This window comes from Diadema setosum, chromosome 14, assembly GCF_964275005.1.
Source record: "Diadema setosum chromosome 14, eeDiaSeto1, whole genome shotgun sequence".
Lineage (NCBI taxonomy): Eukaryota > Metazoa > Echinodermata > Echinoidea > Diadematoida > Diadematidae > Diadema > Diadema setosum.
Window position 1 is genome coordinate 26,050,676 of NC_092698.1, and position 13,377 is coordinate 26,064,052.

A 13,377-nucleotide genomic window follows, 5' to 3' on the forward strand; every position below is an offset into this window, starting at 1 on the left:
CATTAAAATGATATTTTTTATAAAGGAAATTGAAACATTTCAGTGTAAAATTCAAGTTTCTGTTTTAAATATAAGAGTTAAATCTTGTGAGTTTTGTAAGAGTTTTAATTGAGTTTGAAATCATCTTATTTTTCTTTTGTTGTTCTTGTTCTTGTTCTTGTTCTTGTCGTCGTCGTTGCTGTTGTCTTCACTGCGTGAACACGTCCGGATGATAGGGAAGTTCGAATAAGAGATGGCCGGATTATCGAGGTCGGACTGTATTATCATTTTCCTTTGATTACCTATAAGATAACAATTATCATTAATCGTTTTGTTCTTACATTGTTGTAGTGCGGCATATTGTATCATACACTGTAATTTTCTTTACGTCCGTGTAAATACGATACGGTGCAAAATACATTCATGTCGAAATCTGATTACGTCATAACAAAATAAAACAAAAGCAAAGGAAACTTGGACCCCGTTTACAGTGCGGGGCCGGGCTCGGCCGCGGCTCGGCCGCGGCCGAGTCCGGCCTCAATTGCGCGGCCGAGCCTTGCAATTTTGTCCGTTTACACTGCTAGGCTCGGCCGCGCTTTTGATTCAAACCTTTCAATATTTTGTCGTAGTGGCGCTCTGCTTGTAAACAAACGTAATTTGGTATTGTCTGGTTTTCAGACCCTTTGCCAAATGAATTCCGTGGCGACGAAGTCACCGTTCGGGCAAAGGCCTTTGCCGAAGGAAAAAATCCTTTGCAGGACAAAACCACCTTAAACTATACTAGTTTTCCACGTTGAGGGGGTTAATATCGTGAATAGCGAAAGATACAGGCAGAGGGTTTGGAAGCCAGACTAAAATTGGCCGCGCAATTGGCCGCGCATTTGGCCCAGTTTGCGTTTACACCAAGAAGAGGCTGGGCTCGGCCGCGGCTCGGCCGCGGCCGAGACCACCTCCAGAGCGAGGCCAAATGCGAGGCCAATTTTGGCCTCGCATTTGGCCTTTTGCGCGTTTACACTGAAGCGGGGCTGGGCTCGGCCGCGGCCGAGCCGCGGCCGAGCCTCGCACTGTAAACGGGGTCTTGGACTCGTTGAAACATGACCCCGTTTACAGTGCGGGGCTGGGCCAAGCCGCGGCCGAGCCGCGGCCGAGCCCAGCCTCAATTGCGAGGCCGGGCCCCGCAATTTTGTCCGTTTACACTGCCGGACTCGGCCGCGCTTTTGATTCAAACCTTTCAATATTTTGTCGCAGTGGCGCTCTGATTGTAAACAAATGCAATTCGGTATTGTCTGGTTTTCAGACCATTTGCCAAAATTCGCCGTTCGCAAAGGCCTTTGCCGAAGGAAAGAATCCTTTGCAGGACAAAACAACCTTAAACTATACTAGTTTTCGACGTTGAGGGGGTTAATATCCTGAATTGCGAAAGATACAGGCAGAGGGTTTGGAAGCCAGACTAAAATTGGCCGCGCAGTTGGCCGCGCATTTGGCCCAGTTTGCGTTTACACCAAGAAAAGGCCGGGCTCGGCCGCGGCTCGGCCGCGGCCGAGACCACCTCCAGAGCGAGGCCAAATGCGAGGCCAATTTTGGCCTCGCATTTGGCCTTTTGCGCGTTTACACTAAAGCGGGGCTGGGCACGGCCGCGGCCGAGCCGCGGCCGAGCCTCGCACTGTAAACGGGGTCTTAACCACGTTGATGTTCCGACGTGACACGTGGGCCCATACGCAGACGGGATTCAAGTGTTGCATGAGTTTCGTTCTTGCAGCGAAACATTAAAGATTCCAAGGGAATGAGATCGTTCCGCGAGAAAATAGTCGTTCTAGTCGTTTGCTTCATCGTTGCCATCCATGTGGTTCCTCTATACGGTATAAAGGTAGTGCAACCATTGTCACCCTAGTGCACTGGGCTCGATAATGGTATGATCACCTGCTTCAGTGTACATGAAGATTTGGTCCCTTGTGGGTTTTTGTTATTTTGTTTATTTATCTATTTATTTATTTATTTATTTATTTATTTATTTATTTATTTATCTATTTATCTATTTATCTATTTATCTATTTTTTATTTATTTATTTATTTATTTATCTATTTATTTATTTATTTACTTATTTATTCATTCATTTATTTATTCATTCATCTACTTATTTTGCTTTTAGAAAGTTAGTTCAACATGCCATAGATATTGTTGTACAAATGAGTATGTGAAGACGCAGTCAAATGTAGCTACGAATAACAGGAATATACGACTCAAGTTATAACCTTTAGTATAATATGCCACGATGGACAATGACAATGATGACAAGTCCAGCCTTGGCTTTAGTGTTTTGCGCTTAAAGTGATCTGTTCTTTAAAGAGAAACACTATTCTAGATGTTGTGCAATTTAATTCCATAAAGACCTACAGTTTGAAGCTACAATCACAGAAGAACTTGATACACAACATCTGTGAACTTCGAAGGTCCACTGTGGGAGGCAGAAGCGCCAACACGCAGCCATCATTTTTATCTTATCGTAAATGTTCATGTGCCACTTTAATCAGAAGTTGGACAAGCCGGTTGTGCAGCCGGGAAATGTACAAACGCCGGGAAATGTGCAAACATGACGCCGGGAAATGTGCAAACGTTCAATTTTGATGGGAAATGTGCAAACGCATCCGGCAAAATGTGCAAATCATTTACTTCGAACTACGTATAGATGGTAGATAAGTGCTATATCAAAACTGAACCTTTACCAATTATATTTTCTTGAAAAACCCTTTACAGATTTCATTAAACTTGGCAGGGAGTATCCCTATCATAATGGTGATAGGATGTCAATTTGTTTAAATGTATGAGCACCTGCCCCCCCCCCCCCCCCTCTCCCGCACGATAGGGGGCCGAGCCTCAAAGTTCCCGCCATCTATGTAGGGTCAACAATCTCAGCGCCCACTTTGGTGGAATGATATTTACAATGTTTATAATCAAAGAGAAAATATTCTGGGACAATCTGATTGGCTGAATCGTGGTATCTGTCACCTCGTGATCCACGTTGTCGGTCCTTCATGGTGAACTCTGTATTGGAGGTCGAGTGGGCCCCCTATTCTCAGAATTGATATTATTCAATTTGGTGCACACTTTGGTGGAATATTTGCAATTTTTAATATAAAAAACGAGGAAATGTAGGGGAAACATGAATGGCTAAATTCGTTATTAATGTACTTTATAGCACTGTATAAGCTCTATCAATTGTGGTTCATTAAAATAATAATAATAATAATCCCTTTGCCTTTGCCACCCACGCCACCACTTCCCCCTCCCCATTGGGCTTGTTGCCCCTTCGAACAAAATGATATTCTATTACTGCATAGGGATGCTACATGCCACGTTTTTTATTGCAGAAAGCTAAATGCGAAAATTCTGCCGCATCCCCCCCCCCCCCCGGCTCCTTGCAAGGCATCTCTGGATCTGCCACACAAACTTGAAACTACAGTAATCAATGTCTTCATATCAACTTAGCTTTACTAACTAATCTAGATTTTGTTCCTTGCCCCCGTAGGATTGACTCCCCTGATCATCCATGTGTATGCCCTTAGATGTCACCCTGACTGAGTCGTCATTGTTTGCTCAGATTTAGGAAATGGGGGGGGGGGGTTGTTGGGTGTTCGTTTGGTTTCTTTCTTTCTTTCTTTCTTTTTTGACGTAATTTGTAGATGGTCCCGAGTGGTGCGCGTCATAGTATGCACGTAGGCCTGTACTGTTTTACGTTTTCAACATCTTGACCATGTTAAGTCGATATTACCGGGGAGGTGGAAGCCACCTCCCTGATATTACTAATCTTGCGAGCGAACTAAGCAAGTGAGCGCTCGAAGAAATGATGTATACAAAATTGCTGAAATTAATACAATCTTAATATGATTTCTTATCCTCCCATTTCTCAAGTTTCAGGGGGATGATTTTATAGGCCATCACCCCCACCCCCTCCCTCCAGGAGCGGATGATATATCCCCCATCCCCCCCCCCCCCGTCCCGATTAACGCCAATGATTATACCCATGATGTTGATGGAAAGGGTCTCAATGTAATTAGTTCTGAGAGGCCGGGGACTTAATTCTTCACAGACTTGTCATTTCGGACAAAGATGGCGTGGTGCCTCTGACAATCAGACTGATTCCTAGAATTTCAACATTAGACTGAAAGCTGAGAGAATTCCAGTATAAGCTTCTGTATAATGTTATTTTTTGTAATGATAAACTTCATCAGTTTGGAATAATACATTCCTTACGTAGGGAAGAGGTCGAAACATATTATCATATATTTTATGACTGTCCTCTAGTTTATCGAATATGGAACGAGGTAGGAAATAAACTAAAATTTCCTCAGCTTATCAATATAAATTGGCTGGATGGTTTACTTGGATTCAGGGAAAATATCAAAGTTAATGCCTTGTTGAATCATGTATTGATTTTGATTAAGAATATGATTTATACTAATCGTAAAATTGGAAGAGCTCCAACCTGTGAAGAAATATGTATAGGGCAATTGCCACCTCAAAACAGTTTGAATACGAAAAAGCAACATTAAAGGATAAATTGACATTACACTACGCGAAATGGGAAAACTATACTTCATGAAATACCGGGTTTAACTATTGCATCTTGTTAAGATATATCTTTTGTATTTACCTCAGCGAATCTATCTAGAATGATTCGAATCTCCTGTGTTTTCAGCTTTGCCCGCTCCACTTGTTTATTTTCTCTGATCCTCATATCATTAAAACTTAATCAAATATTTTTTGGTTATGAATCTCCACTTGCATAAGACCCTGCGAGATATTAGTCATTATGATGTTCATAACTGGTGAATAGGATACATCTTAAAGATTTTGAAAGTCCATCACCTCTCACGTTTTTTGTATTTGTTTTAGATAAAATCTTTATTCAGACTGGTGACTCCTTTCCTCGAGTAGGAAGGCTGAGCGTCTTAGAATTATATAAATTCCATTTCTGTATGAGGTGTTTATTGTACATTCATGAATCATGTCAAATGTGTACAATTTATGTATGTTTTGTCTATACTACTTTGCACACAACCTTTTGTTTTCCGTTAAACATTGTATTATAGTTATATTTTGTGTCATTACAATGTAACAATTTCATTTGATTTGTCTGAATAAAGGCTATAAAAAGCGTCCAAAAAAAAAAAAAAAAAAGATTCCAGAGATGCGAGGTCGAGTACGAGACGACCCACGATGAGTCTCCTGGAGGCGAAGGATGTCACAACAGTTCTGACTGCAAATTTTAGCCAGTACATTTTTTGTATAATTAAATCTAGCTTGGCCCCAAAGACCTTCAATGTTGGATGAGACGATATTCAGGGCCGGTCCTTACAAAAATGACAAGGACCCGTGTTTATGCATCACTCTGACACCCATCAACTGAATGTTTCCGTTCATAATGTTGAAGGCTTGGTTAACCGTTTAAGTGAGTGGAAGTATGATTAGCAGGTTGGAAACCAAACATAGACCGCTCTTTCCAGAGTTTGCCAGTTAACATAATATTTACAACTCATGCAAAGAAAGTTATTTTATCACCTTGTTGTGTTATACATGGAATATAGTGAAGACATTTTCGAGGTAGTGTGCCAGTTAGCATTCTTACAGCTTTAATATGTGAAAGACAATTATTTTGTTACCCTTTTGTGAGATACATGAAATGCAGTGACGACAAGTAGTGTCTGTTATCGATTTCAGCTTTATAAAATTCTTATGTGCAAAATCAACAAAGCTTCAAAAAAGTTTGATAGTTTGGATTCCAGTCCTTTTGAGGAATGATCAGAATTTCATATGAGGATAGGCAGCTAATTTCCATGAACCATTTTCTGAAAAGAAATTCTAATAACAGAAAAAATGAATATAGGCCTAGTTGATTATGCCAACCGATTCAACTAAAAAAAAAAGAAAAAAAAATATATATATATCATATGTATATATATATATGTACGTGTGTCTGTATTGCTGTACCAAAATGTCAGTGTCAAGGGGTGAAAAAGATGTAAATTGCCTTTTAGAGTATCAAATGGGATTCCTTTTTAATCATAGCGAAATTTGTCTCTCTTACCCACCACTTAAAATACCAAGCAGTACCCAGAAAATTGTGTATCTTTGGACTCTGCCGTACAATATCCCGCTGGTTCCTTCGGATTTCCTTTCCAGCTATAAAGTTTAGCTCATTTTTTTATCCCCCCCCCCCCCCCGGGCCCGGGGAGGGGGATATTCCCACTCCTATACTTATAAGGCCCCTAAAATGCCTGTATGGCTGCCCTGTGCCAATTCATGTACCTTGGGACTATGGCGAAACTAGCTGTTCGTATGAGTTTCACAGGGTGTCACTTCCAGCTAATGTATAGCTTATGATTATTTCAATTCAATTCAATTCAATAGAACATTTATTTCCAGATCAATTCGTGTAGAAACAGTAACAATTCAGTAATGATAAACTGGAGGTGACAACTCAGTAAGCACAGCTTGAAGTGAGTGCACCTTTAACATTTGAAAACGTAGTTGAATCTGATTGAAACATAGCTAAAAAGACATTAATATACATTTACAAAACGAAGTACAGATACACAAGAGACTAAAACTAAGGATGCAGGAGGAAAACAGATAGAAAGAAGGAAAAAGAGAAAGAAAAGAAATGAAAAGAAAAAAAAATAACAGAGAGGTAAAGAGAACCCAAAAATATATAATACTAAAACAAACCGAATCCCCCAACAAATCGAGCCCCCCCCCCTTTCCTTGGGAGCATATAATATAGGCATCCCCACCTCTTAAAATATCTGGTAGTGCCCAATTGCGTGGGCTCCCCAAAGTTTCCTTTCCAGCATTAGTCTACAGCCCGGCCATTTTTTATCTCCTTATGAGGGCGTCTGGTGGGCACTCCCACCACTTAAAATGTCTAGCATTGCCTGTTCATGCATTTTTAATTTCATAGGGTTTCCTTTCCAGCGAGTCTAGCTCATTTTTATGACCACTTTGAGGCCCTCCCCCCCCCCCCCCCTCCCCGGCCACACCCACCACAGAGACAATGCCAGACGACCGATTCGTTATATGGGATTATGTAATGTGTACATACACAGCTGTATACCATACACATGAAAATTGGTTTCCTTTCCAGCTAGGGTGGCCCCCTGCTGTCACCCGGTCTACTGTCAAGTTTAGTGAAAATTTGTCAAGGGTTTTCAAGAAAATAATAATGGTAAAGGTTCATGCCTAGTTTTGATAGTTTTGACAGTTTTGATCTCCATTGTTGATGTAAACGATTTGCACATTTGCTGGATGCGTTTGCACATTTCCCCAACTGCATTTCCCGTCAAAATTGAACGTTTGCACATATCCCGGCGTCATGTTTGCACATTTTCCGTTGATGCAATTAAGAGATTTGCACATTTCCCGACTCCACAGACCCACGCTCCGTTAAATTCCGTAAAAGACGGAATACTACCAAATATAATGACACGACAGGCACATCGAGTGGAAACGTTGTTTGATATCGTGCCATAAGACATGGACAAAGGCCAAGATCACGTGCGTATACAGTAGGTGGTTACCTGCCGAACTGACACGATTTTCCTACTATACGTTTCCTACTACTATTAGACTGGGAGATAATGCTGAGACATGCAGCACATGTGATTGTCATATTGTGTAGATTCTGAAGATTACAGCATACGGGTAAAAACGTTCACGTGTGGATCTCCATTCTGCTGCTATCGGCTATATGGCGAGGTGTTGTAAAAGGATTGGTGTTTATTGCCGGAAATTATCTTGCTTCATAGTATTACGTGGACACTGAAATAGCAATGTGTGAAAACACCCACTACGAACGTGTGTTCGAAGGAGACGCGCTGGCGAAGAACTATGCCCTGTACAGACCTGGCATTCCAGATCGCGTGACAGATACGGTACTGCAGTTAGCAGACGTCGAGGTACGTACCTAGGCCTACAGCCTATACTTAACCCGTTGAAGACTACTCCGCGCATACCCGTGCGTGCAGGTGTCTGTGGGAAACGTATGCAGCAGCAAAATCAGCATGCCCCAATGGGTTAAGCCTATGAACAAATCTGTTGTTTCACAATGATCGTATTGACATGTAAGGTGACGTGACTCTCTACAGTGATATAGAACTTGTGTGATATATAGTTGAACGTAGGTTGAATGTGCCTTATATTTATACGCCATATGAGTTGGTAATGCGTTTACACCCACGCCTTGTATTGCTGATTGTGTGCCTCTGTGTAGGAGCATTCCTCGTTTCTTTTTTTAATACGAAATACTTATGAAATATAGAAATGAACATGAAACAAAGTTTTAACAAGGGCGGGGCCAATGATGGGCAATGTGCATTCCTGAATCAAAGGATATTGAAGAGTGTGACCCCCCCCCCCCCCCCTTTAAGGAGTATTGATATAACTGGTGCTAAATATACTCACTATACTGCATGAATAATCGTGATGATAACAACATAATGATAATAATGATGATGATAATGACAATAGGGGAATATAATGGAGTGGCTTTTGTGCAGTTTCCATACGCAATGTTCTATATGAAGAATCATTTTCAATATTTTTCTTTTCAAGTTTTTTTTTTTTTTTTTTTTTTTTGATTCATTAATATCCCTCGACCAGTTGAAGGGCAGCCGCCCCACCCTGGTGGTGGACGTTGGGTGCGGCTCCGGTCAGTTCACTCGGAGTCTGGCCCGACATTTCGACCGAGCACTAGGCTGTGACGTCAGCCAGGCACAGATTGACGAGGCCAAGAGACAGAATCGGCAAAGTCACGTTGATTATTGGTTAGTATCTCACATTTTCCTCCTTCTTTCAGGCAGCAGAAGGAAATGTGCAAGTAAACATGATCTCACAGTAAATGCGGACCCTGCAGCATGGCGCATCCACGTATTCAGCGAAGCGTAAAACAAAGGGGTACTTATACCCTCGGTAGGTTTGCTTTTAATCGTAAAGGAGATAAGTATACATATCTCACAGATATAGATGCGGACCCTGCCTGCAACAACAACGAAAACGAGTTAAAATAAAACTGCGGAAATGTTGTTAAGTAAGCAATCCTGCTTTCCAACGTTTCGATTTGACATGATACAGCTCGAGGGCCTGCATGATACAAGTTGTATGACTTTTATTTGCACGACAGAAAATGTTAGTGGCATTGGTATTCCAAACATATTGTAGTTATTTCTTGAAGTAAATATATATATATATATATATATATATATATATATATATGATGCCGTGTTTTCTGTTTTCATTTGAAAAAAAAAAATCTGTGATTTCGATTATGTAGAAACCAATGTATCTGATTTAACTACACCTGTTTTATTCCACTACAAACAGTTACTCTGCTACAGCTTCTAAGGTTAGGTGAAATGATTATGAGTAATGAAATAACAGTGATGTTCATGATGCTCATCTTTGTGTTCATTGTCCTCACCATCGCCATCACTATCACCAACTGATCTGATGATGATGATGATGATGATGATCACAAATGACAGTCAGATAGAGGTAGGACGAACAATATCTTTTTCCCCCTTCACCGGTGTTCACCAATATCACCGTCATCATCAGGGAAAACTATGTGGGAGTAATCACTAGCAGGCCTGTGATAATTTTTGATATTTTTTGCCTCTTACCACTGTCTGTATAGCGTTTCCCCAGCAGAAACTCTGCCCGTTGAGGACAGCTCCGTAGATGTGATCACCGCGTCCTCGGCAGCGCACTGGTTCGAATACCCCGCCTTCTTCCAGGAGGTCGATCGCGTCCTCAGGCCCGGAGGATGCGTCGTTGTCTTGGCAACAGTGCGCAAGACTATACATCATCAAGATGCGGCGACGGAGGAGCGCCTTGTCGAGTGCAAAGATAAATACGTGAGCAAGATATACCCTTGACACAGCACCAGTGACTGATCGACTGAATTCTTTGTAAATTTCACGGGGCTGTTTTTAACTTATACCTAAGAAAATTTCCCATGCCATCCCAAATGCTCGGGCAAGCTTGTCCGATGTAGCCACTATCGACCGACTAAAACCTGGGGGGAAGTAAACAAACCAAAAAAGGAATCTTGAATAATTTTGTCGTTTTGTAAAATTACTGAATTCAGGAATTATTTTCTCCAAGTGTGTTCAGCCACCTATGTTTCCATTTTGTACTGTCCCGATAAACAGTCATTCTGTCATTCTAATATATAACTGTCAATCTTTCATATGTCTATATTTTTCTTTCAAGATACACACCAATGCAATCCAGAAATTTGCATATCAAAGACACAACTTTCTATTATTTACAGAATGGTTCAAATGCAATCACATTTCCCCCTTCCGCTCAAGCTTTACGTTTGTGTTGAATAAACTGTCTCTTGTACCTATAGTAAACATTACAGCTTATGTGGATAGCCCGGTCACTCTAGTCAAGTAATGAGTTTTAGCAAGGTAGAGCAATAAATGATGGTATTTTCACAACGGTGCATTTGTCGACGTGATGATAATTTAATGATAATCATCACTACAATAATGATATTACTGGCATATAGCTGTTTGTAAGAAATCCTTCTTCTCTTACACATCATTTCAGTATTAAAGATCAAAATCAGTAAAGAAAATGTCTGCGAGTTATATTTATTGAAATAATAACTTCCAAATGTAATTGCTTTTGATGTTGGAAAAATAGAAATTTCGTTTAGAAGACTAAACTTCTTACAGTACGTGGTCTTCGTTTTGATTTTCGCCTCACTGATATGATTGACTTCAGCCTGTGCATCTATGTTGTTCGTGTATTATGTCGCCTTAACTTCAGATGGAAGTGCTGAATGAATATCGGGTGATACAACGGGATTCTTTCGTCAAGTTTTATGAGGACCTGAATTTTCCCTCATACGAAATGAAAAGGTAATACATGTTTTGCTTTGTTGTGTTTTTTTTTTTCTTTACCAGGTTCATACTAAACGCATAATCGACATAAAGCACTTTTGGGACAAACTAGGGCGGCTTTTGTATACCTTTAAAAGACTAGATACTAGTATTCAAATCAAAAGTAAATATTTTCGGTCTTTTCGGGTAAAAAAACCTCAAACAAACATACACTTAGAAAGGTAAGTTTTGTTACTTCACTCAAACCGAGATGACCATTTTCGAGGAGTCCAATTAAGTCGTCTTACTGACTCATTGAAGTTTAAATAAAAAAAGAAGAATATATATATATATATATATATATCGATTGCCTTATATGTCGGACCTGAACAAAGGAACGTGTTCTTTAAGTGTACTTCTCCCCTTCGGCTAATAATATTCTTCGTGTTTTCTCATACCCTTTTTCGGTCTCTATACAATCATTCTTTTGACCCTTTAGGGACGCAATAGGAGAAGATTTGACCTTTACCGCCAGTGACTACGTCAACTACATCAAAACGGTTTCTTTCTCCCTGAAGTACAGAGAAAAACATCCCGAGAGCAATCTATTTGATGAGTTTCGTGACAGGTAAGAAACATCTCATCCAATGTGTCATGAAAGGTCACGTTTTCAAACAATCTATTGTGAATAGATACAAATTAATTGGCTCAAATCCCGATTACAGATCAACTCTGTTATCATATTTTGGTTGTTTATAGTTTTCTGTTTTGTTTTGTTTTTTAATGCGTGTTTCTTTGCTGCCTTTTTATTTGAAAATTTCCATTTGAAAAATAAATGAATAGATGAATGAATGAATAGTTGAAAATCAAATTTGAGTAAATCCCAACTACATTTAAACTGTACAATTTCATCTTTATTTGTATGTTGCTTATTGTTTTGTAGTGCGTTCTTTTGCTTTCTTTTATGATCATCGTCTTGACTAATGACAGTAACCCTCTGAACGCTAATGTACAAGTGTAGTTCTGAGGAGGTAATGAACCGTGCGTGGTTTTGATGTCCCTTGTGTTGAATAGGTCGTATATTCCATTCATAATCAAAACATTACGCGAACTTTAGCCAATTTGTTGTTGGTTTTTGTTTGTTTGTGTGTGTGTGAGTTTGTCATTTTGTTGTTTGTTTTCTTTACCTGGTATTCGTTTTGCTTATTCTTTATTTCTGAGGGTTTTTTTTTTTTTGGGGGGGGGGGGTTTGGTTGGTTGTTTTTATTTGTTTGCGGGGCGGGGGTTAGAGTATTCATTATCATGGTTGATATTTCACCTTGTAAATATTTGGTATCATGTGAAAATCATGCGTAGTTCATTTGCCATGTTTTTCCATTTCCCTTTCCACTCCAGTCTACATAGCATCTTGGTTTCTGGAGAAGAAGAGAGTAAAGATGATAGCTCGCCTAGCTTCCGACTGACATGGTGGTATGACGTCATCATAGCAAGGAAACCAGAGACGAAGTCGTGACCGCCTCCTTGGCATCCGTAATTGGGGTGGTGATGGCGATGGCAGACTCAAAGCTTGTAGGCATTTCACATATATGCGCAGGAAATACAACGATGGCAGTATTAAAGAGTTCATTGCTTGAAGAAAAGTGCGTTACAGAGCACTGGGTTGTGTCAGGCGTAGATTGACGAGGCCAAGAAACAGAATCAACAAAGTCACGTGGACTATTATTCGTCAGTATTTCACCTTCTTCCTTCTTTCAGAATCTCGGACAACATATCAACAAGTTAGATTTACAGTTTGCAAAGACATCAAAGTTAGAAGAACTGCAGCTGCAGAAGGAGCAATATATACTATGTAAAATCCAGCTGATGCAAAAGTTTGTTGAGGGAATATTGCCACCGTTGTAGGATGAACTCAAGAAATAGAGTCATGACGTCATTCATCATTCATTCATTCGTTAGTTCATTCAATCATTCCTGTTTTATTTTCATTTCCAAACAATATACATGGGTGATACAAACGTCAAAATGATGGTATATTCTTGTAACATAATGTCACATGATCATTAGAAATACATCTTGTTTCATTAAGGACTTGATGGAAATAAAAATCATCCGTTTTATTTTTCTACTGTTTACTCGTCCATTTTATTTCTCTACCCCCGTCAGGAAAATATTCCCCTGACGTCATATTGTCGATATTTCACTGTCGATTTGGTCATAAAAGTGCAAGGATATCAATTTCAGCTGTAAACGAGTATAGTGCTAGCTATCATGTCCAATAATCAACTACAGCCACACAACTTTGTGCGGTGTATTTGGCTCCGGCTTTAAGTGCAATTACAAAGGAAACTGTTTACTGCATCAGACAGTTCCAATAAGTAAATGTCTCCCACATGAGTTTGAGTGCACTTTTCATGAAGAAGAAAATAAAGAAGAATCTCTATAATACTATACAAAATGTTCCCAGTAATGTGCCCTACTCTTGTGTTCCTGTTACTAGTATACAAAGATAAA

The 13,377-nt window shown here is 40.0% G+C and overlaps 1 protein-coding gene across 1 annotated transcript; it reads left to right on the top strand.

The window, feature by feature from the left end:
- Positions 1–7,806: 7,806 nt before the first annotated feature.
- On the top strand, positions 7,807–12,713 carry LOC140238090 (putative methyltransferase DDB_G0268948). The gene is made up of 6 exons (XM_072318016.1): positions 7,807–7,932; positions 8,636–8,799; positions 9,669–9,888; positions 10,814–10,905; positions 11,366–11,494; positions 12,262–12,713. The coding sequence occupies exons 1-6, from the start codon at positions 7,807–7,809 to the stop codon at positions 12,377–12,379; spliced, it is 849 nt and encodes a 282-aa protein (XP_072174117.1). The 3' UTR covers positions 12,380–12,713.
- The last annotated feature ends 664 nt before the right edge of the window (positions 12,714–13,377 follow it).